At 34.2% G+C, this 26,559-nt stretch overlaps 1 protein-coding gene across 1 annotated transcript; it reads left to right on the top strand.

The window, feature by feature from the left end:
• Positions 1-12,458: 12,458 nt before the first annotated feature.
• On the top strand, positions 12,459-13,456 carry LOC133303552 (NDR1/HIN1-like protein 3). Its single transcript, XM_061503470.1, has one exon. It carries the CDS (start codon positions 12,576-12,578, stop codon positions 13,296-13,298), a length of 723 nt encoding a protein of 240 aa, XP_061359454.1. The 5' UTR covers positions 12,459-12,575; the 3' UTR covers positions 13,299-13,456.
• The last annotated feature ends 13,103 nt before the right edge of the window (positions 13,457-26,559 follow it).

Here is a 26,559-nt window from a genome sequence, read left to right as displayed (position 1 = left end):
ATAGTGCGGGCTATTTGGACCCGTCTTGGCAGAAATTTAAAAGTGCGGAGGAATGGATCCGTCTTGGCAGAAATTTAAAGGTGCGAGGGAATGGACTTGTTGTAAGAACCCGCACCGTTAATTAAGGAAATTAATTAATTAATTATGTGAAATTAGGAAATAATTCCATAATTGACCCTAATAATTATTATGAGGCTTAAATAATTATGGTAAGTGATTAATAATGCTGAAAGTCGCTTTTCTGACGAAAAGTGCAGATACCGGTTCTGCTACTCGGTTTAAATGCGTACCAATGAAGTACCCCAGAAAATTATAATAAGTGCATGAATATTCATAGAATATTATATAGGACTTGTAAAATAAGTTTCAGGTCAAAATAATGAGAATTGATGCCTGAACTAATATTGTCAGTGTCAAAATGCGTACCAGAAAAGTGTTGCGAAAAATAAAAATAAAAATATGAAAAATCCTAAAAAAATGGCTAGGTTCAGAATATGAAGTTTGAGATTAAAACGATAAACGTAGCTATTAATGCTAATACTATGCGATTAAGCTTAAGTGAGCCTATAAATAGGCTTGGCACTAAACCCTAGGCCATAATTTTGGCTGCCTACGTGAAGAAAACTGATCACTCATCAGCTGCCACCCTTCCCCTGCCATTCCATAGCCTTCTTCTTCACAAACTCCACCAAAAGGACCACATTTGTTCATAGTTCCTTCATGAAAGTGGTTTAGGTGAGTGAGAGCAAGGCTTGTGTGAGTGAAAGGTCCCTGTTTGCTGAGTTTTGGTTCTGTCTTGGTGTGGTTTTAGGGCTGTATTTCTGAGTTTGGTATGAGGGATCATCTTCTTGGCACTTTTGAGCTTCATGGTGCCATTTTAATGGAGAAAGGTCCAACCTTGTGATACGTTTTCGTGGCTTTGTTGAACCTGAGTTTTGGGTCAGTTTGGAGAGCTCCAAGAGCCTACTTTTCTGCTGAGTTTGAACCTCCATAGGTATACCTTGAACATTCCCTTTGAAATTTCATGAAAATAGCTTGTTTAAGTCACTAAAAGAGGGAACTTTGATTAATCAAGTTGAAAATGGTTAATCTATGCATGTTTAATACTTTGGAATATCTGTTTTGAGGAAAAATCGGACTTGGGAGCTTGGGGAAGCTTTGGGGTCTCGAATTATGCAGAAAAATCTGCATTTTTGCGTTTCTGCACAGGTGGTAATCGATTACCTTTGAGTGATAATCGATTACCATGAGGGTGTGTTTGGTACAGGAGAAATTTTTTGGTGACCGGGAATCATGATTAATGGGAATCAGTAGAAATTGAGTTTACTTGGAATCTTACGAAAGATGTGTTTGGTTCGCCAAAATATTACCGGGAATATTGGGTAAAAATTACTGATTCCATATTTGGTTTAGAACGAAATATGACTTGGAATATAAGGTTATTTTACAAAAATAACCCCAAACTATTTTTACTTTTGTAATTGATAGATTGGGTCTAGATTTTTATGTGTATTGGGGTATTTTTGTCTCAAAATTTATTGTTGTGCTTTCCCTTTACTTGGTATTCTGATTGGTATTCCGAATTACCATATTATTTTTGGTAATCTGAATAGTGACTTTTCTTTATAAATCAAATTACCGGTAATCCTTGGATATCCAGGAATCGTAATTTATTCCTTCTACCAAACATGGTAATTACATTTACCAAAGAAGGATTGCCGGTAATCATCTCCAAAAACTTGAATCAAACACCCCCTGAAGGGTAATCGATTACCCCATGTATGGTAATCGATTACCTAGTGCAAATGTGACAGCAACGACCTAGTTTAGTAAAATTGCGATATCTTGAGCTACAGAGCTCCAAATTGAGTGAGGTTTGGACCTATGTGAAGCTAACACATAGGGATACAACTTTGTAAAATTTAGTAGCCATTGGATCAGTGTTTTGATCGAAGTGTCAATTTTAAGTCGCATTTTGGTTGCTGGAAATTCCGTTTGCAGTAGTCACCTTGCGTAAAACATAACCGGAGTTATACAACTCCGATTGAGACATAAAGTATATCGTTGGAAACCTCAAGATGTCTAGTTTAACATTTTAAATATTAGAATATGAATATTGATATAATTTTTGGTCTAAAACAGATTGTGATTCTGCTGTGTTTGGACTCTGAGTTTGTGCGGACTCTTGGCTTGGATAGCTAGCTTGCAAGGTAAGCTTTCGTGTCCTCGGTTTAGCCATTTTTGGTTCCACCATGTCCCTTGGGGGTATGGTTATATGCATGATGTTGTTTTCATGATATATTGATTTGTGAAATGTTGTTGAGCTGTTATATGCAAGTGCCTTTATGATATGCATGTGGTGTTCCATCTATACGGTAAGCCTACGTATGTGGTACATACAATAGGGTGAGGCTGTGGGTGAGGTGCAAGCGATGTTCCTTGTACTAACTGTAGGTAATAGACGTATTATTGCATTTCTCTGGCCAGTAGAATAGTATTGACACACATGACATGAATATCTGTTGCACTGCATAGTTTTGAAACTTATATTGGAATTACTGCTTTTGAACTTATATTGCACATGTAAGTGAGCTTGGGGTGGAAGATCCTTGAAGACCCCTTGTCTTACTGAGATTTCTTGTTTAGAGATCTCACCTCACGTTTGGGGACGCTTATTTTAGATTCAGGTAACCCAGGGGTTGAGATCTCTAGTGGCAAGAGGCCAGAGCTGAGTTAGATATTGTTGTTAATTGCTAACATGTTGGATGCTGGATATGCCTGTTGCTTTTATGCGTTTAGCTTCAGTTATTATTATGATGTTGCTGTTGAGACTGTTGTTGAGCTTTGTTGCCTTATTTGGTGAGCATGGGGTTTGTCCATGCCACATTGATTGACGATGTCTTGTTTTTAGTTATGAGTTGTAATAATGTATCAGGATATTGTCCAGGCTACGTGTTGTAGTCCTGTGACATAGATACTCACTTTATTTATATATTGAGGTATTTCAGTTAGCTGTCTTTGCAATTTACATACAGGCGATGTTTTTATGAAAATGATTAAGTAATCAACTTGGCTAAGTATAATGACGTCATAATTGAAAAGAAAAAGATATTCCGCATTTTTAAATTAAGCGTGGCTTAATACAATGACATGTTAACAAACCGGGTATACACGAGGTGTTACACTTGTCTTTGCAGAAATTTAAACGTGTGGAATTGAACCAGTCTTTAGCTGGAAATTAAAGGTGCGGTCTTGGACCCAAATTAAGCTGGAAAATTAAAAGTGCGCGCTTGGACCCATCTTGAGCTGGAAAATTAAAGGTGTGGGCTTGGACCCGTCTTGAGCTAGAAAATTAAAGGTGTTGACTTGAACCCATCTTTAGCTGGAAATTAAAGGTGCAGACTTAGACCCGTCTTCAGATGGAAAATTAAAGGTGCGGGCTTTGGACCCGTCTTGAGCTAGAAAATTAAAGGTGCGGGCTTGAAACCGTATTTAGCTGGAAATTAAAGGTGCGGGCTTGAACCCGTCTTGAGCTGAAAAATTAAAGGTGTGGGCTTGGACCCGTCTTGAGTTGGAAAGTTAAAGGTGGGGGGCTGGACCCGTCTTTAGCTGGAAATTGAAAGTGCAGGCTTGGACCCGTCTTCTGCTGAAAAATTAAAGGTGCAGACTTAAACCCGTCTTTAGCTTAAAATTAAAGGTGCGGACTTGAACCCATCTTTAGGCTGGAAATTAAATGTGCAGGCTTGGACCCGTCTTTTTTATTATGATATGCAAAGACAATGCAATATGCAATGCATGCATAAAATCTTGAAATTTCAAACTTTGAGATTTTTTTTTATGACATGCAAAGATGATGTAATATACAACGCATCCGGAAAATCTTGAAATTTTCAAACTTTGAGTTTTTATTTTATTTTTTGGTAAGCCTTAGTGTGAAAATTCACTGGAGTATGAGAAATATTTTGAATATGTTGTTTTCCTTGAAAACTTCAATCCTTCAACAAATTTTTAAAGTCAAATTCATGCAATCTCAAACTCATTGACATGTCATCCAATTCTTACACTAGTGTTTGATTTGTACTCTTTTATTTGTGGATATATCTGACTTGTTTTCTTCATAAGTATTTGTTCTCAAATCTTGATGGAAGACATTGAGCCTTCTTGAACATGGAAAATATGCTCATTTATAGCTCTTGACCATAAGTGTCAAACCTTCTTGATGAAGAGGAATGATTGAGAAGTCATTTGTAGCCTTCCCTAAATTGAAACCCAATTAAGTTCCTTTGGCCTGAATTGTTAATTTGAGAGATTGTCACCAGTTTGTTTAATCATGTTATTGTACTTATGTTCTCTTACTTTGAAAAATCATTCACCTAACATGAATAACTTCAAAAGGTTGAAAATGATTAGAAAACTTAAGATCTCAAAAAGAATATGGGTATTTACGTGAAATGTGGTAGATGATGATACAAATGGAAAATCATTGAGGGTTAAAGTTTGCCCCAGTCTATCAGTAGACATTATATCTGTAAAAACTCTTCATTTGATGATATTATGGCACTGCCCAGTATTTGCTTTTCTCGATCCAGTTGAATTTCTCTTGAATAAATGAATCATCAAAATGACATTTTGCTAGAAAACTAGATGTGAATTCCCTTTTACCAAATTGCATCCCTTTGACTTGCCCTAAATTTTGCCTAGGCTGCCCTTACGAGTTTTCAACCTAATTGGACTATCTTTTCTTCTCTTTTTTCTTTTGCCTTGTCTTTTGCTTAGGCTACCCTTGCGGGTTTTCAATGCTTATCTTTCACTCTCTATCTCTCTCTCTTTTTTAAAAAAGAGGGCTTTAAGAAATTGCGGTTGATTGATGCAAGGTTGATACCAGATTGTTGTATTCTCACCCTTCACTACACAGGTATCAACACTTTTCCTTTTTAAATAATGTAATTTATCTCAGTGTTGTTATTTTTATGATATTGTTTAATGAAAGGCCTGTCTTCTTTTCCTTCGTATGTTCTCAACTCATTTAATTTAATTTTGCATTGTAATCTTTCTCACTTTTATAAACGCTGAATATCTATCCAAACAAATGGTTAAATCCTTTGTCAGCATAATGTTAGAATGGTTATAATTTAATATATTCTCACTGTTTGATGAAAGGTGCAAATGAACTTTGACTAAGTCAATGTAAATAGTGGATGTGATTTTTTTTTCTTGTGATATACCCTTGATTAAAACTGATAGCGTATATCCCATATTTTTTCCTAAACTTGTTTGTGATGTGCTAGATTAAGCTTTTCATATTTAAAATTATCTTGGCTCCTTAATAAGATGAAGGGAATCCTGATTCATCATGAATTTCAATTGTCCTTTAATGATAATGCTTACCGGTGGTCCTAACTGTTCTTGATGATATATAATTGAATATTCTTTCTTTTTCATACGATTTCATGGTCAATGCGCATCTAACCTATTTTAAAGGCATGAAATTTGTTTCATTTTAAACATAAGAAATGGATGAAGGCAAAGTTCGAAATGCACATGAGCAGGAGATCATCACATTGTTCTGTCTTTGATTCCTGTTAGCATTTGTTCACACGATGAATTGACAAAATCGTTCATTAAAGTTCTGTTATTTGTACAACTTTGTGTCCATTATTTAAATTTCTAAACCGATGGATATGTATAGACTTATTCATGAAATTGAATACCGCAGGTATGTTAATTTTCTTAGTGTTAGCGTGTTTAATAAAAGGGTTTTATAATTCTCAAATTACATGAGAATTGAAATTTTATGTTGTAGAGACAAAAAAAATATGTGGGACCCATATGTTAGAAAAAAATATGTGTAGGACTCACGTCAGTATGAAAATCGAACGGTATGTAGGAAGATTTCAATTCTCATATTGAATGATAATTATAAAACCTTTAATAAAAAGGCCATGTGAACCTAGTTTATTTTGAAGATTAGCTAGCCCTTCCTTAAAGACCTGCAGTGATGTATATCGCATATTTTATGTCTTCTCCTTAAGAGGTTCAGCAATGGTATTTTACACATGGGTTCATAAATTGTGTATTTATATTTTTCTCTCTATATCACTTTCAAAACCACACACCTGCGCTTCTAAATCATAAAGTCTTAATGTTTATTCATAAAAGTGTGTATAGGAAATATCTTAATAATTCATTTTTTATATCTTTATATTTATAAAGAAAAATTCAAAATGTAAAAATACATCCTCTTACTATGTAGTCGAAGGATAAGTAATAGAAAAATGTATTTAATTTAAATAACAAAAAATTTCTTTAGCATAGAGTATTAAAACTGATCTTTTCCTTTTGTATATATGTTCGGGTATTTTTAATATTTTTAATATTTTTAATAATTTTGTAGAGTTTTATTTTCATTATAGTTTTTCTCATTTTGTTTTAATATTCTAATTAGTTAATAGTTTTAAAAATGTCTAATAAATTTTCATAAAAAGCAAAAAAATTCTAAAAGGAATGAGTTTAACCGTGATGGTTTGCTAATTCCTTATTTCGACATGAGGTCATTTTGGCTGTGATAACCTAATGATCTTAAATTTTTGAGTGCTAACTCACTTCCGTAATTTTTGATCCCATACAAAGATAAAACTACCAAAAGTTAAATTTATTATGAATAAAAAGGATTAACTGAGTTGTGAGAGCTTGTTAATCTCGTGATATTTTGGATCATTTTAGCTGTGACGACTTGGTGATTCAAAATTCATTTAAATTTATCGTAAAATTTACAATAACATGAATATTATTTTAAAAAAAGGATTAGCTGAGTTAAGACAGCTTATTAATTTTACAATTATCATTTCGGATTAGCTGTGTCAACTTGATCGTCCGAAACCATCAAATTTAAAACTTTCAAATGATTTTATTTAAAATAACTTTCAAAATTAAAATCAATCAACACACAAATATTTTCTACAGAACGACGTAGCTTTGAGTTCCCTATTGCATCGAGGGATACGTCAGAGCAGGACCCTTCCTATCAAGCGCAAAAATAATTTTTTAAAAAATTAATTTTCTTTTCTAACGATCAATTTTATTTAATTCTTTGGGGTGAAATAAATATTTGAAATTTTATCAATAATTTGCACAATTAATATAAGGTAATCAATTTTTAAATGGATGGTGTAGGGTGCTAACACATTCCCTACTAGTAATCAACTCCCGAATCCATTTTTGTTTTCAAAGACCAGTTTTCTTTAATAAAATATTATTTCCAATGTTTTCCTAAATAAACCTTGGTGGTGACTCCATTGTTTTTAATCATTTAATCTATTTCGCCATCACATCGCTATACGGTTGCAACAGCTGGCGACTCCACTGGGGATATTTCAGAGAGTCAAGCCTATTTTATTAATTGTGTAAAATTCATAAATTTTATTTATTTGTTTCACCCATGTTTTTGTTGATTCATTTTATATCTTTTATATAAATATCATTTTTGAACATTATATGTTGATGGAATATATAGTGCATTAATAAATATGTATCTTGTTTGATTTTAACCTTAGGGTAGACAACTTTTGCTCTGTATATATCCTTCCTTGTTTTTGTTTTGCAGCCTTGAGATTTTAATTATTTTAGGATGTACATGTATGTATGCTCCTAGCACACATCTCACACACGCTTATGAGTGGGGTCCCTATACCTGGGTCTGAGTGAACATAAGATAGATGAGAGGTTGTATAGTGATATCCATTTTGGATGTACGTCCTGTTTGGTTATCATGAAAGCCTCATCTAAAGCGTGACTATTTCGGGATTATAGCCATTTTGGACGTATGTCCTGTTTGACTATTTTTTTGAAATGATATCTTAGCTCTAGAGAGCAAGGTTCTCGTCTATGAAGCACCGACACTTCAAAAATCCTGACGTGTCGTGTCCGACACCTCCCGACACTCTCCGACACTCCCCAACACTCCATCACGTGTTATAGAAATTCAAAAAAAGGTTTAAGGGTTGCGTTGCATTTAGTTTTTAGTCTCAACTATTAGATTCATTGGATTATGATTACCATTTTATTGAGTTTAATATAAATATTTGGGATATCTTATGTTTCTTTACAAAATTGATGAATATTATAAGTTTAGTTTTATTTTTTTGTTAAATTATTGAATATTGAATATAATATACACTACATAAATTAAATTATTACTTAATATCAAAACGTGTCCTAACGTGTCAAAATCTAACAATTTTTAGAATTAACGTGTCGGAGTGTCGTGTCGTATCGTGTCACGTGTCGCGTGTCGGTATCGGTGCTACATAGGTTCTCGTAGTTATAGAATCACCAAAGTGAGAGTTCCCACACATTAGTAAGACCTATTGACCTGCAAAATAAAAGTAAGGTTATGCAACTAAATAAAAATCGATTCTGGACACAAATGGAGCACATCTTTTTCTTACTCTTATTCTCATTCTCTACATATTTCCATTGTTTCAAAATCATCACAAATTCATATTTCAACTACTCATGTAAATGCATAATGCTTCATGATAGGCATAACTATTATCTTCATAATTTTTTTTAAAATAAAAAAAATCATTCATCATTTGTCTATCTTACACTATTTTAGGAAAGTTTGTTAGAGAACTGTTGAATTTTAGTTTGATTGTGAGTATCATTATTATAAATATGGGATCAAATCACAGTGAGATACCATCATCAATGTTGAGGAAAACTTTGTATCTCAAAGATAAAAAGCCTGAAACTGAGAGTTTGAAGGCTCTGGGCCGCATGTTAAAGAAACCGCAACGGCTGACCCTCACTAGGAAGTACGAGAATGTCCTAGATTTATTAGAGGTGGATGTTCAAGTTGAGGCAATCACTGCAATTTCACAATATTATGATTCACCTCTGTGATGTTTCACTTTTCAAGATTTTCAGTTAGCCCCTACATTGGAAGAATTTGAGTGAATCTTCGGGCTATCTTTAGAAGATGAGAACTCCTATCGTTACAATGGGCATTACCTTTCCATGCACGTTGTTGCTGAGATTTTGAAAGTCCAAGTGAGAGACTTACAGGAAAGGAAGCAAATTCAGAATGAAACTGTGGGATTTTCGAGAAAGTATCTAGAAGAACATCTTCATCACTTAGCAGAAGCAGGGGGAATGAGACACTTTCATCGATCTGTTGGCCCTCATTATTTATGTCATTCTCATATTCCCTAATATTGATGAATTTGTGGACTTCGCAACCATTGATGTATTTGTGGCATGCAAATTTAAACGTGAAAACCCTATCCAGCCATTCTTGCTGATGTTTACTATACCTTGAGCTTTTTCATGAAAGGAAAGGAAAACAGATCTTGTATTGTTTACTAGTGTTGTTCATATGGCTCACTGCTCATATGTTTAATAGAGGATGCAAAGTGGCGTGCCTAATCATTGATTTTCAGATGTATCAGTTGAAAGCTAAAAGTGGTTGTGAGTGGGTGCAAACTTTGGCCAAGCTTGATGGAAAAGGTGTCCGATGGTATCCTGAATGGGCAAGAATAGAAGTTTTGGTTTATCAATATGGGGATTTTCCCAATGTACCTCTGCAAGGTACTCGTGGATGTATCAATTACAATCCATCTTTGGCATTACGACAGCTAACCGTATCACGACGTGATGGCGACTATAAGGGGGTAAGTGATTCTAAAAGAAACCATACGAAGGTTTTTGAACTTTTCTACATTTTTTATAGTTAATTTATTTACTTTTTTAAAAAGTTAAACCTAACAAATTTAAAAATTTATTCCAAATTAAAGCTTTTAAGTAGGTCAATATAGACAAATGAATTAATGGATTAAACTTTTTAAATGAATTAATAAATTAATTTACATATAAACCCGTCAGCAATAAACCCGTAAGCAATAAACCTTTTAAATAAGTTATGTAAACTTATAATTTCAAAATAATATTGCACAAATCTAATAAAATTAGGCTTGAGAAAAGTACAAAAAATGTCCCTTTTGAACAAATAGCAAAAATCGGTTCTGAGATGTCACAAATTAAATTCCTTCCCATCGTTTATGTGATACTTGTTCTTGACTTATTTGTAGCTGTCAGGAAGGAAGCACCAACACGTTTTTGTTGTTGAAAAATACGTGTTAGATACCGACATATTTCGACACACGGTCAACACTTTTTGACACACAATTAATATTTTTTCGACAGGTAGTTAATATTTTTTGATATTTTTTTTAAGATTCAAATTTTATTTTATTTTATCTTTTTAACTAAATATGAAAAATTAATTTATAGATCAAATATTTTTCTGTTATGAAATTTGACATGAAAAATTAACAAGGCATGAAAAATTATTATTTTTTTATATTTATATTATGGAATTTTAATATTTGATTAATTGTATGACTTATTATGAGGTGCTATATGTATTAAATGTCAACTGTATTATATATATTAAAAATATTATTTAATATCAAAATGTGTGCTAATATATCAAAATTTTAGAATTAACGTTTCAGTGCATCGTGTCATATCATGTGTTTGGTATTGATGTCGGTGCAACATATACTGTTAGCAACAACTTTTTTTTTCTTTTTAAGAAGTGGGAGGATTTTGGGGTTGCATTGTGGATTTACATATTTTTCATACTGCAATTCAAATATTAAATAAATACATAATTTTCATCTAATTGTAAAGAAATAAAGAACGTATATGATAATAATTCTGTTCTTTAATTCTTTGTTTTTAGAGAGAAATTATTTTTTCTTGTCGAGAACAAAAAATTAAAAAAAATTATTTCTTCTTTTTCTCCTAATTTTTTTTCTTTGGCTACAGTTCATTCTATAAAATAGAAAAACAAATCGATTTCATCAAATATAATTTTTAACTGTTTTAATTCCCAATTAAAAGAGAAAAAACATTTTTAATACTAATATCATACACATCCAAACTCATATATTGTACACAAACATTTACTCTTATTTTTTTTTTTTGGGTAGTCTACTTTTATTTATTTATTTTTTGTAAACAAAAGGCCTAAGCCACAAAATAAATAAAAAACACAAAAAGAAATCTAACTATTACAACTTAAAACATGAGGTCTCCAACAGCCTGACAGATCAACAATAAGTAATAACTTGAGGAGGGTAGTTTTCAACTTAAAATATGATGGTTAAACTACAAAGGATTTTACTTAAAATATTTAATTGAAACATATACTTAAAATTATTTTAGTAATTAAATATTTTTTTAAAAAAAAATACGAAAAATAATCCCAGTATTTTTTCTCAAGAATATAAAAATTAAATTTTATAAATATTTTTAAAATAGGAGCAGCTATACTTTTTATCATTTTAAAATTATGTATTTATAATATTTTTAAAATGTTAGGTAAACTGCAAACACGCCTTAGATTAAATGCTCTTGGAGCAATTTACCAAAAAAAGGAAAAAAAAAATGCTCTTGGTGCTTGTCAATTTCCTTGAACATAGATGTGGAATCATAAATGATCGTTACAATACACACGCAAAATGGTACAAAGCGTCCATTCTGTACAAGCGCGTTTTTCCCCCACTAACTTTTTCTTCAATAGGATCGTCTCCTGCAATCCTTCCCTCAAAATTAGTTGTTTGATAAATTTTATATTAATATATTTAAATATTCCGAATTATTCTCAATAAATGAAATTAATTAAAAAATATTAAAAATATGTTATTAACAATATTCATGTTAATAATATATAATCTTTAATTTTTCTTTCTGTAATTATTTATAATTTAAAAATTTACTAATTTTATCAATAAAGAGTAAACGTAATTATATAATAAAATTTACCTAAATTTTTTACTAGATAATAAAAAATTAAAAAAAAACTAAAACGTATATTACTAACTTACCTCTTGTGACGTTTACCAAAAATAAAATAAAAAATAAGCTTACCTCTTGTGACTTCTGTTGAGTTTCCTAGAATATTTGGCAAGAGAATTTTTTTTTTATTAAGGAAAATATAATGACTGAAAAAATAGTAAGAAAGTCTATTTGATGAAAAAGTTAAAAAAAAAGATATTTGGTTGATTGAAATATTATCGAAAAAATTTATTTAAATTTACAAAATTTATGTTCAGGAAGAACTTCGCACCTATTTTTTCATTTTTTCAGTTATCTCAAAATACCACATCTCAAGTGGTATTTCATAATAGTGAATTTCATCCAAAAATTAACACAAAAATCATTTCCCAGCCATCCTATTTGTCAAGTATTTTTTTTTTCAAAAACTTGAAACAAATATGATATTTTTTAATATTCATCCATATTTCCTCGTTAAATTTAAAATAAAACTTCTACCAAAATTACCCAAAGAGTATCACGCGCTTGCTTTTCCAATAACTCACACGATGACACGATCCATTTCCTTGTTATATAGAGTTGTTTACAGTTTACTAGTTACGAGTAAAAATAGGAAAGAACCTCCTTTACTCTCTCTCTCTCTCTCTACTATATTTTTAAATCTTCACTAACTAATCACTTTACCAACGTTTTCAAAATTTGAATTAGTTAGTTGCTCTCATCTGCTTTAAGCCATGGCCGATAAACAAGCCCAATTGAACGGCGCTTACTACGGCCCCTCCATTCCGCCGCCGACGAAAAAATCCTACCACCGCCCGGGCCGTGGCGGCGGCGGGGGTTGCTTCAGCTGCTGCTGCGGCTGCATCTTCAACTGCATCTTCGGCATCATCTGCAAACTCTTAACCACCATCATCATCATGGTGGCCATCGCCGCTTTTCTCTTCTGGCTCATCGTGCGTCCCAACGTGGTCAGGTTCTACGTCACCGATGCCACACTCACCCAATTCAACTTCACCAACAACAACACCCTCCACTACAACCTCGCCTTAAACATCACGATCCGTAACCCAAACAAGAGGGTTGGGATCTACTACGACTACATCGAAGCACGCGCGTTGTACCAGGATGTTCGGTTCGATTCACAGACACTCGGAACCTTCTTTCAGCACCACAAGAACACTAGTGTTTTGAACACTGCTTTCAAAGGACAACAAGTGATGATCCTCGGCACCGACCAGACTTCGGAGCTGAACAAGGATAAGAGTTCTGGGGTTTACCATATCGATGTGATGCTGTTCCTCAATGTGAGGTTCAAGATGGGTTTGTTCAAATCCGGCAAGGTCAAGCCCAAGATTCGTTGTGATTTGCAGGTTCCTCTCAAATCACACAACGGAACCTCGCCGGCCGGTGGGTTTCAGACCACCGAGTGCGGCTGGGAATACAGATGGATCCATTAGATCCGACCCGAAAATTATTGGTTTTGATCTTTATCCCTTTTTTAGTGTGATTTATATTTCCTTGATTAGACTATAGTATTGGATTGTTACTAGAGGCTGGTTATGTTATGAATTTTATATTTTAATTATTATTGCTACTAATAGATATTTTGCATAACATATTCTTCAAATTCATGGCCGACCGTTTTATTTGTCTTCTTTATTCCTTTGCTTTTCAAAAGCAGTTTCGCTTGTTTCTTAAGTTGCCATTAATTTCTGTGTGAATGAATATAAATTGTCTGCTGGAAGTGGGTCATATGTTATTACTAATATCTTTTATACTGTTACGGAATTTTTTAATAAAATTTTAGTGTAAGCCTAGTTTTGATCGAGTTATTAACAATGATTTTAGGGAATTATTATATTTATAAATTTTTTATTTACAAACTCAACTATCTATTACTAGTAAGGGTGAAATTGGGTCGGGCCGGCCTGCAGGGGCCTACGGCTTGGCTTACATCAGGCTAGACCTGATCTAGTATATTTTGTAAAATAGGTCGAGCTTGGGCCTTGAAAAAACTTGTTTAATAAAAAGACCGTAGGCCCACTTTCACAAGGTCTGACCTATAAGCTTACAGGCCGACCTATATTATACTATTTATTTTAAATAAAATAAAATAGAATAAATATGCCTTGAAGAAAAAACAAAAGATATAAATTTAATTAATTGTAATTATTTATAACTTAATTATATTCGATTATATTTTAATAGAAATCTGACTTTATTTCTTATGTAGGAGGAACCAACATCACAACACGTTAGATTGTGTATATGAATATATTAAAAGGTTTTTGGTTGAGGTTATATTTACTACAAGCATCATGATGTGCTTGTTAGATTCATGTAATTATTTTAATTTACATAGTATCGATTTGTTTGTTGGATCTGATGAAATGTATGTTATTTAGTTTGAGCATTTTGCTTTTGAAAGTGACTTAAATACAAATTGTATGAGTTTTGTTGTGATTCATGATTCTATTTAGATATTGAAATTCTGATTTTTGGTTTAGCAATAGAATTTGAGTATTTTGTAGAGTTGATTTATGGTTCTGCTTAGAAGTTAAAAATTAACAGGCTAATAGGCTAGGGCAGACCATTTGTTTTTTCATAAACGGGTCAAGTCAGGCTAACAGTTAGACTCGTATTAGGCTTGGGCCAGGCCAAATTGAAATTTTTTAACATAGGCTTGGACTTTTCGGGGCAAAGCTTGGCCCAGCCCAACCCACTTTTACCCCTAATTACCAGGAACAAATTTGGCTAGGAATGTATTCTAGAAAATATATAATATAATTTAGAAGAGTTTGTAAATAAAAAGTTTGAAAATATTACTTATCCCATTATTAAATATAACCATATTAGATAAGTCAAGCTTTTATTTTGTAATTGTGTGTGTGAATCATTGGTCTCAATACTAACTTCATCTCGCGTCATAACCTACACAAAGACGGGTAATTCATAGTGCAATAGGCTTTGAACACCATCAATTATGAAGCTCTGGTCGCTGTGATCCACTGTGAGACTGCAACAAAACACTTTTCTATCCACACACCTCCATGGTCACAATCTATGATGCACGAACACGGGACACGAAACGACACGCTGACATATTAATTCTAAAAAATATCATTTTTTGACACGTTGAGACCCGTTTTGATATTAAATAAAGTTTGTAATATATATAATATAATTTATATTTAATACATATAAGAGTCCATAATAAGTCATATAACCTGTCAAATATTTAAATTTCATAATATAAATATAAATATAAATAATTTTTCATACTTTGTTAATTTTTCATGTCAAATTTTATAACAGAAAAAAATTAATTTATAAATTATTTCTTTTATATGTAGTTAACAAAATAAAATTAAGATTTAAAAAAAATGTGTCCGAGCGTTGACCGCCTGTCAGAAAAAGTTGACCGCTTGTCATAGAGGTCACAACTCACGAGCACAACTACTCTCTTTTCCCGAGTTGAACAAAAAAAATATAGAAGAAAATAATCATCAAGATAAGAGTAGGTAGTATAAAATTGTTATATTTTTATATTTAGTAAAAGATATATTGCATATTCAATATATTTGATATATCGAAAATATTTTCTCTAATCACACAAGAAGCAATTAAGAGAAAGGGGGTGGGGTTCATTGTAACAAGTGTTGGGTTCGTGCACTTTTACTTAATCTCAATTAGGCTAAGAGTATTAGAGTCTAAGAAGTTTAGAGCCCAAAGAGCTTAGAACTAGGATTTTTTGGTACTCATATAAATACTACTATTTAAATCATCAGCCTCCGTGGTCATTGAACAGAAGAAGTTAACTCAAATTTGAAAAAGTGCTCACACATCCCCTTCCCTCTTGAGGATAGTCTAGAAGATTTATCAGAAACACGTGAGGTCTGATCGTGCTATTACGCAGAGAGATCAGTGTGTGGGTTCATGTTGTGACGCAAAATACTCTAGTTCATGAAGGATCATCTCAGTTATGCGCTACAAGAGGTAAATTAGAAAAATGATAATGATCTGTTGCATCCCAAACCGCAACGGTCTTAACGCTTTAGCAGATCCAATTGCCCCTACAACTAGTATCAGAGCCGCATTGTGAGTTTGGACATAGATCTAATTTATGATTTACGACATTCATGTAATTAGTTTTGTTTTATGAAATATGGTACCTAGGGTTCTATGTTTAAAAGTATGTCTATTGCATGTGTATCTTTATAATTCCTTTCATTAAAAATCAATGCTTTATTTGGTTTTTGGCTTTAATCCATGTTAGAGATTTCGTTGTATTTTTCCTGGTTTGTAACAAGGAGTCCAACATGATTAGGTTTCCTCCTTGATTTTTTTTAATTCAATTTTTTTTCTTGATTTTACAAAATTGTAATAAAAGAAGATTAAGATGCATAAAGAAGGAAATTTGTTACTTTTTTGGGTATGTTTATAATCATCTGATGGCCGATCTTCGAAACCAACCACATGGGATGAAAGAGGACACAAAGTCGAGCAAGATGAAAATCAGATCTGGCCGAGAGGTTATCTGATGCGCCGCCACGCATGCCGAAAGTGGTTGCGCGTGGGCTCCACGCGCCGGTGAAAGATTAAGTGCGTGAAGGTGCGTCTGAGGTCCAATCAGGGTGGTTCCGATGGCGTGGATTCCTCTCTTCATGGCGATCGTTACCCTAGAGTTTCGTGCGGAGATGATTTCGGGTGACAGAACAATGGACGTGACCGGCTAGGGTTCCTAAAAGTTATCCTAGGATTTCTTGCCAAAGTTTGGTATTTTGGGCTCATGGTTGCCATGAAGGGGCTTGAAAAAATATGTATGGACTGAAAGGAAGAAGGAAATAGGCTGAAGAGATTTTTGTTTCTTTTTTTTAACTTTTCTCTAGGGAACGATAGGTTAAAGTCTAATTATAATTGCTTTATTTTTTTATGAATTGATGAATTATATGTTTTGATAACATCCTCAATGTGTTAACATGCCATATAGAATAGGTGGTGCCATATTGTTGAATAAATTGTTAATTACATGAGCATAATAGCTATTGTATCATCAAGCGACTAGTATGATAGTTATTATGAGATTATTTTGTTTTTTAGATTATCCTCAAAAAATGAATTAATAATTGAATTAATTAATTTTGGATAATTAAAATGAATACAAATAATCCAGAAATTTTCCTAAGAGAACTATTTATTTTGCGAGTAATTTGTGGGTCTTATAAAATGGTTGTGTTAAACACACGTTGCTTATCATGACTGGATTTTGGGACCTTAACGATTTCAAAATTTCGATAAGCTAGCGATGCACGTTCATCGGTGCTTGTGCTTACATAGTTTTTGAGAATCAATGACTATCCCCATACACTAACACGAGACTTTTCAGCATGCTTTGTCCTCACTCGCACACTTCTCGAAAAAACTTCCCAAGAAGTCACCCATCCCAGAATTACTGCTAGTCAAGCACGCTTAACTATGGAGTTCTTTCATTCCAGGCTACTGAAAAGTAGATGCATCTTGTTAGTATAGGTAGTACAAATTAATTCTTATAAGTTATCTCCAACTGTGCAGTCTCATACCTGCACAGTCTTTGGAATCCCTCTCTGTTAGTATATGGATATCCTAGAGACAATCTTTTGATTAGATTATGACATATGTTGACCTTTTATATTGTCGCAAATAAAAAGCACTATTTATCCTGTTTCATATTTTGTCTCAATATTACTATTAATATTTAAATGAGTAACTGGATAAACCCCTTGGAATAAAATAGGTATCTCTTGAGTATCTGTGATGAGATCACGATCATGAGGATTCAAGGATACTGCATGTTTATTCCTAATTTTATGTTCTTAGTCTAGAGACACTGAGAATGGGGATCAGTGATCTCGGGTAAGACTAGCACGACTTATCTACTTGTATTTGGATGCAAGGTAAAGACCTCATGAGCTACAGATATGGAGATGTCTTAGCTAAAGTCGTGGGTGGACCTATAAGGGTATAGCTCGCACTGAACAGACCCACAAAGAGACTCTATAAGGAACTCTCACAGAGAGTATTATTAGAGTAGTCTCTTTATATTTGGGTATGTCTTTCCTAAGACCAGAAGTTATTACCTAGACTGTGTTCTAGAAGGCATGCTTTGATTGTGCACCTCGTCTGCCTGAAACATGGAGACTCATAGGTATACTGTTGGGCTTGTCCTGAAAGAACACAGGGCTAGGGTGATAAGCTGAAGGAATTCGTCAAATCTCTGTGAGAGATTAGGTTATCTGTAAACCGGAGAAATCGGGATGACATTTACAGGGACTCGGGAATCTATGCATAGTAAAAGAGATCATGAGATGATCTGCCTTTAGAGTCTGTAAATTGAAGATTCCCTATTTCGAATAAAGCTTACCCTAAAACGCAGGGGTTGATACGCTTCCTTACCCTAGGTTTTATGGGAAGGTAACCGAGACGAAAGGAAATATATACGGCAACCAAATATGTGTAATAGGATGATCAAGTCATTAATCTAACTAGTTCTGGGGCAACAAAGCATTGCTAGTGCTCTGTGTTGTCATTAGATGGGTTGTGGGCTTATTGGGCCCAAGACCATTTATGTCAGTGGCTATGTTGGACTTAATGGGTCACACACTAACACCTAATTGTCTAGATGCTCTAGCATTAAAGGTATTGGGCCTAACAATTGTTATTAGCCCAAGAAGTAGTTTGGAACTCCACAGATAGGGTGGAGGGCGCATGGATCAAAGTAATGGGCTTGGATAGTCCAAGACATTACTAATTAATTTAATTAGTTAAATTAATTATCAAATGTTTAAATTTTGAATTTTGAATTTGAAATTTGAAATTTGAATTTTGAATTTTGAATTTGAAATTTGAATTTTGAATTTTGAATTTGAATTTTGAAATTTGAATTTTGAATTTTGAATTTTGAATTTTGAATTTGAATTTAGAATTTGAATTTGAATTTAAAATTTAAGTGTTTGAAAGTTTGAATTCAAATGTTTGAAATTCGAATTTGAATTGGCTATGAAAAGTTGTTTCATAACAAAAGGATAAGATGAGATCTTGTTGGAACATATCTGGAGGAGATCTTTTGGACATAATCCAAGGATAATGGGGTGCTGATTTTGGCTAGATTTGATCATCAAAATCAGCTCCAGAAGATACGGTCTGTTGGGAGAATATTTGAGTGAGTTGATTTAAGTTTGAAATGCAACTAACTCAAATGTATTTGATCACCTTTTAGGCTATATAGAGCGCACCATATAGCTGATTATAGGATGATTCATGATCAGATTTCTGACTAGGTTTTGAACTTAGTCTCATGAGAATATTCTGGGATATTGTTGGCAATTTTTGAAATGCAACAACTCCACTTATTCTCTCCCCAAGGGCGCCACTTTGATCAGATTTTTGGGAGAAAAATCTGATTTGTTTTTGAAACATAAAAGGCTCCTCTTGTGTACTTAATGAGTTGTTAGTTCCTCCTTAAGTTTGTGTGAAAAGCCAAGCCTTTCTCTACTCATCTATGCGCCCCTTGTGAGGTTTTCTCTTAGAACACTTCACTCTTCTAAACACTTTTACCTAGCCGCCTGCATCACACACTGAGCGCATAGCAAGCCTTATTGTGGTGATCAATCGGCGGCCTTACTGGAAGGAGTTCCTGTATCTAGACGCGGGTGGTGTGGATCAACGTTAGAGGGTCTGAACCCTTCAGACCTATCTTGATCATCTTGAGTTTTCACGAACAAGGTATGACATACGTCTTAAAGTATGTATCTTGATATGCATGTGTGTTCCGCTTGTGAAAAATTTTGTTTTTCCCTCACGCATGTTTCGGCCTTCAAGGCCAATTCTACTTTCAGTTCTTTCATTCCAGGCTACTGAAAAGTAGATGCATCTTGTTAGTATAGGTAGTACAAATTAATTCTTGTAAGTTATCTCCAACTGTGCAGTCTCATACCTGCACAGTCTTTGGAATCCCTCTCTTTTGGGTGTCGATTCGATTCATTCATGTATCCCCGCCGCTGGAAGCCTGCCAGGAGCCGCTCATTGTCTGTGCCCTTGTACACCATGCCCTTGCACACCAGCGATCACTCCCCACCCTCGTTAGCGCCTGAGATGTTACAGGAGGACCATTAATAAAATAATCATGCATGCCCCACCGGATAAGCATGATTGTATTTTATTAGATTGGGCATTTATCATCATAGGAGGAGATTTAAATTAAGAAATTAATTTAACCTCCAGGTGTATTGTGGGCCAATAAATAAAATAATAATATGAAGCCCCACCGGATAAGCATGATTGGATTTTATTGTGCCTTAATAAATTTAAAATTTTAATAAAATATTGTATGACTTATCGCTCAGCAATATTAAGTTATTAAAGATAATTTTGAAATTAAACAATAAATTTTACATTCAACAAAGCTTATAAAAATTCCCATTAAAAATATTGAATATGTGAAGGTTTTAAATTAAGTATTTAATTTTAAAACTTGTGGACTCTGTTTCTGGATCCGTTAATAAAATAGTCATGTGAAGCACCAATGGATAAGTATGACCATATTTTATTTGATTAGACCTTAATAATTTCAAAATTTTAATAAGGTATTGTACAACCTGACGTTAGCAATACTTGGATACTAAAGATAATTTAAAAAATGGTTACTTATATTCAACTTTGGCAAAGTTATTAACCCTCCCGACGAGGCTCTGGTAATGGCATTGAAGGCCCAAATAACAATTTTAGTTTTTTGAAGTGACTTGCCCGACATAAGCATTGTAAAGAAAACTGAAGGATTGTTAACAATAAACAAAAGTAGTTATGAGAATCTATTTGCATTAGTTTGTTTTTTGATTATATTTGTCCAGAAATGTCTTCCTGCAATCCTTTAGATATGATATTTTAGTCAAAAACCTCTAGGTGATACCAACTATGAAAAGTGAAAAGCAAACATTGATATTGTTCTTAAACTTGAAAAGCTGAATTTTGTCCTCACCATACCAAATGCCATGGCCACCTGTAGAGGATGCGTCTGAGGCAACAAAGACGTAATACTCAGATTGGGAAATGGCAGGTAAAGTAGTTTGTTGCTTTGTTCTTGTCAGTCTTTCTGAACACTTGCAAGAACAAGTAAACATGGTTAAGAGTGGAGTAGAGATGCTTCAAACTCTTGATGACATGTATGCTGTGTCTAGCGCTCTGCTGGACATAATGCAATTAATGTAGGCTTTGCTAAGAGTTCTGTTAAATCCAAAAGGGAAACCCAAGCGTGGTAACAAGAATAGAATGATTTGGTTATCAGTTGTTAAACCAATTGCTATGAAGAAGCTGAAAGGCAAGATCTTCAAGTGCAAATTAAAGGGACACTGAAAGAAAAATTTCCCAAAAGGTGATAAAAAGAACCATACATGGGTAAGTTAAGGCGTGGTTAGTGGATGAATTTATTATTCAAGAACCATTGATTATATTAACTACTCTTTGAAGTAATTCAAACATAGCATGTCTGTCAGTAGTGGACAAAGAAATTCTAATCTTGAAAATGGAAGACTTGCTTCTGCATTAGCAGTGGGACAAGTTATTTACAGGACTTTGGTTTTGGGTGACTGTTTATTTGTTACGGATTTCAAGAGGAATTTAATTATTGTTAGTTGTTTGTTTAAAACATAGTTTGACAATGCAATTGATTCCTTAGTTTCATTTTGAAATTCATCTTCGTCTTGTTTGTTCTAGTACATTATTTAAATAGTCTTTATTATCTATGTCCTATACCCTATTGAATTTATTGCGTCGAATTAAAAGGATGATAAACAAGTACATTCACCAAAGAAATAAAAGTTTCAATTGAAACATATTTTTGGCCTTTATGATTGAGTCTAATTACCTCAAATAAGAAACATGGTTTAGTTAAAAGAGGGACTGAAAGTTCTATAGTCTTTGAACTAAAAGCTATATGTAAGTCCTATTTAGAAGGTAAAATGGCCAAGCAATCTTACAATGTCAAAAGGATTTGCGTAGTTATTCAACTAGAATTGGTACATACTGATATATGTGAACCAATTAGCATTAGATCCAGAAGAAGTTATGAGTACTTCATTATATGAATGGTTACTCTAGATTTGGACAGATGAATCTAGTGTGCCATAAGCCTAAAGCTTTTGGAAAATTGCAAGATGTTTAAGTCTGAGGCAGAAAAGTATCTAGGTGTTCAAATGAAAACACTTTGGTCTAATTGAAGTGTTGGATACCTATCTGGTAAGTTCAGGTCTTACTTGATTTAAGAAGGGATAGTTTTCACAAATGTCAACTCTAGGAACGCCTTAGTTGAATGAAATTGCAATATGCAAAAATCAAATATTTCTAGACTTGGTGAAGTCCATGTTCAGTTATTCATCCTTCCCAATGTCGTTATGGGGAGATGCCTAGGAGAAGACAATGTACCTTTTTAACTTGGTTCCATCAAAGTCTGTTATGAAGAAACATATAGAATTATACAAAGGGTACAAACCCGGTTCAAAACATATTCAGATTTAGGGTGCTCCGGCATACGTCTTACAACAATGGTTAAATAAGATGGAATCTTGTACGAAAGTGTGCATATCTTTTGACTACCCTAAGAGAACCTGAAATTGGATCTTATTTAGTCTAAAGGATAATATGGTCTTAGTGAGTACACATGGGATTTTCCTAGAGGAGGACTATATGGCAAATTATAAGCCCATGAGTAAGGTTATTCTTGATGAGACTTATCTTAATCAAGAATTTTCAAAATCTTTAGAAACTTCATCATTTGATCCCTTGATTGTTCAAAGAGGGGGGAAATATATATACCTCTGGGTGAACAAACATAGGAATCATATTTGAAAATTCAACATGATAATACGTAAGTGAAACTAGTAGAAATATTAATATCACATGTACAAGAATAATATCAAGGATTTGTTAGCACATAATATGTGGTTCATCAAGAAATTGAAGATCCATCACTAGCCCCAAAACTTGGATCTACTTGTAGATACACAAGGTCTAGTGCGGTACATTCGTAGTGGGAGAGAACCTTGTTAACTCTCAAGTTGTCTCTTGTTAAGCGACATTGATCCCATTAGATACGATAATACACTAGAAGATGTTGTTGATCAAGTATTGCTCAAAGTTATGAACCATGAGCTGGAATTCTTTTATTTCAACTATGTTCGGTCTCTAGTAAAGGCATCAAGAGGGATAAGGCCCACTAGGTGTATGTGAACCTGCAAGGCAAAGAGAGGATGGACAAGAAGATGAAAACATTCAAAGATAGCTTGGAGGCAATTTTTGCCAGATGCTATGCTTGAGTCTATCCAGATTCTCTTAGTTGCTGCTATAAGTCTCAATTATGAGATTTTATTTTGAGAGTTGGATGTCAGGATATCTACATGCAATAACCAAAAAGGGTTTATAGCTAATTGGTAGGACCACTCAGTATGCAAGTTGTGAAAATCAATTCTATGGACTTAAGAAAGATCTAGGTCATGGAACATCAGGTTTGAACAAGTTATCAAAATTTTGATTTTGAGAAAACCTTGATGAATGATGTGTATTTGTATGTTAAGGATCCAAGGGGAGGTAGTAGCTTTTCTAGTACTTTATATAGATCATATGCTCCTTATTGGAAACAACATGGAGGTAATATCAAACATAAAGAGTTAGCTGAGTAAGATTTTTGATATGAAAGTTGTAAGAACCCGCACCGTTAATTAAAGTATTTAATTAATAAATTACGAGAAAATAGGAAATGATTCCATAATTGACCCTAATAATTATTTATGAGGCTTAGTAATCGTAATAAGTGATTAAGAATGCTGAAAGTCGCTTTTCGGAAAAAAAGTGCAGATACCGGTTCTGCTAGTCGGTATAAATGTGTGCTGAAAAAGTATCCCGGAAAATTAATGTAAGTGCATGATAATTACTAGAATAATATGTAGGAATTGTAAAACGAGTTTCAAGTCCAGATAATGAGAACTGGTGCTGGAAACCGGTACTGGCTTGGAAAAGCGCGTACCGGAAAAGTGCTCAGAAAATTATAAGAAAAATATGATAAATCTTAGAAAATTATGTAGTTTCATAATCCAAAGTTTGGGATTAAAATGCTAAGCGTAGCAACTAAAGTTAATACTGTGTGTTAATTGGGTAAGTGGCTATAAATACCCTTGTTAAGGGCACAAAGCCCTAGGTTTTCTGTTGCTACGTGAATGCTGGAGTGGCTGGTCAGTTGCTACTGTTCCATTGAGCTTTCTTCACCATTTTGGAGACCAAGTGTCAATTTTGCTTGATTTCTTCACCTCCAAACACTTGAGCCTTGTGTGAGTGGTCATTGTGAGTGTGAAAGGAGCACCTTTTCTGAGTTGTGGTGGTTGTGGGAGCTGAGGTGTTTTCTGGTTTGGTGGCATTCTTGTTGAGGAGTGTTGTGCTTGGCTTGTGAGGCTTCAAGGAGCTTCATTTGTGAAGAAAGATCCTTGCTTGGGTGGTATTTTCGTACACCCTTGAAGTCAGCAACTTGGGAGCTGATTGTGAGCTCCAAGAGCACCTCCAACCTCTGTCTTGAGCTTTGGTATGCCTTGTCACCTTTGGTCTTGAGTCTTTGAACTTAAAAATGAAAGCTTGATGCATGTTAAGGTCAAAAGATGATAACTTGTTGTGGGGTAATGTTGAACACACCTAGAAATGCATGTTTAGGTGTTTAAAATCGGTAAAAACCCAACCTTGGAAGGATATCTTCACGAAAATGCAGAAACTGCATTCTGTCGTGAAATATCCGGATATCGGCCCGTGGAATATCCGGATATGGGATATCCGGATATGATATCCGGATATGTGTATTCGGATATGGGGTTTTGGGATATCTGGATACTAGATATCCGGATATGGGATTATGGATATCCGGATATTGCATATCCGGATATGTCCAGTGAGATATCCGGATATTGCATATCCGGATATGGTCCCGAGGAATATCCGGATATTCTGGGATTTCGCAGAACAGTAGCTGTGATGTGCATACAGTAGGCTATTGGGGGTTTGTAGACCCTAGATTGATGAAGTTGAACTTCTGTTTTTAATGGACTAAGCCAAAATCATGGGATTAAGGGCTTGTGGCTTTGTTAGAAGCTTTAAGACTTGAAAACGTAATGAAAAGGCGCTGTCTTAATATTGTATGCTTGTGGTGCATGTTGTTGATGTATTGTTAGTCCATAACAGATTGTGAATCTGCTGTGTTTGGACTTTGAGCTGTGGACTCTTGGCTTTTGGAGTTAGCTTGCAAGGTAAGCTTTCGTGTCCTCGGTTTAGCCATGTTGTGGTTCCACCATGTCCCATGGGGGTATGGTTTATGCATGCTGTGTACATGCTTTTGGATATTTGATATGCTGATTGAACTTTACATGTAATGGCTTTTAATATGCATGTGTTGTTTCATCTTGACGGGAAGCCTGAGTATGTAGCGCCATACAAGACGGTGTACCGGGGTGAATGCAAGTGGTACTTGCACGGTGTGTAGGTGATAGACGTATACTTGCACTGTCTCTGGCCAGTAGATTAGTATTGACACACATGGCATGATTATCTGCTGCATTGCATTGTTTTTGAAATGATAAATGATAAACTGCTTTTGAACTTATATTGCACATGTAAGTGAGCTTGGGGTGGAAGATCCTTGAGGACTCACTGACTTACTGAGATGTCTAGATTAGAGATCTTACCCCACGTTTGGGGAATGCTTATTTCAGGATCAGGTAGTATGGGTACTGATGCCTCAGGCGGCGGGAGGCCGGAGCTTAGCTGATTTTGTTGTTTCTGCTTATTTGTTAGCATGACTGGATTTGGATGCTGTTTATGTTTTCCGCTATTTATGATATGATGTTGTTGAGATTGATGTTGGGCATGTTGCCTTATTTGAGTGAGCATGGGGATTGTCCATGACACTTTCTGTTAGTACTTGTAGTTTGGAGTTGTATAAACTGTTAGATGGTTCGGTCTACGTTGTTGTAGTTCTGTGACTAGAGCCACATTTGTATTATCTATGTTATGAGGTATTTCAGTTAGCTGTCTTATTGCAATTACATACAGGCGATGTTTTATTAATTGATTATTAAGCAAGTTGGTAATGTTAATGGCATCATAATTGAAAAGAAAAAGTAATTCCGCATTTTAATTAAGCGCAGCTTAATACGATATTATGATAACATTACCGGATATATACGGGGTGTTACAAAAGTCCTAGAGAAGCCAATTATATTCTTGGTATAAAACTCTTATGAGACCGGAAGAATAAGTTGTTGGCATCACCATAGGCTACTTACATTGACAAAACACTTCCCGAAATTCAACATAGGAATTCTAAGAGGGGAATCAGGTCTCTCAGATGTGGATTTATCTTCCTAAAGAGTAACCTCTAAAGACTCATAATAAGAAAGAATGCATGAATATTATACCTTATGCTTTGATAATAGGTAGTCTCATGTATACCATGTGGTGTGTTCATACATCTGCCACACAATAGGAGTAGTGAGATGGTACCATTCTGATTCTAGAGGAATATTAGACTAATGTTAAGCATGTAATTAAGTATCTTCGGAGAACGAGAGATTATATGATGGTATATTCTAGTGGGAGCCTTGAAAAGCTGAGTTTTCACAAATTTAGTTTTTCAAGTGGTTATTGACTCAAGAA

Source organism: Gastrolobium bilobum, unplaced genomic scaffold (assembly GCF_033153095.1).
Source record: "Gastrolobium bilobum isolate Gb01-03AN ecotype WA unplaced genomic scaffold, APGP_CSIRO_Gbil_v1 utg12606, whole genome shotgun sequence".
NCBI classification, from domain to species: Eukaryota; Viridiplantae; Streptophyta; class Magnoliopsida; order Fabales; family Fabaceae; genus Gastrolobium; species Gastrolobium bilobum.
This window is presented reverse-complemented; position numbering and strand designations above follow the sequence as displayed.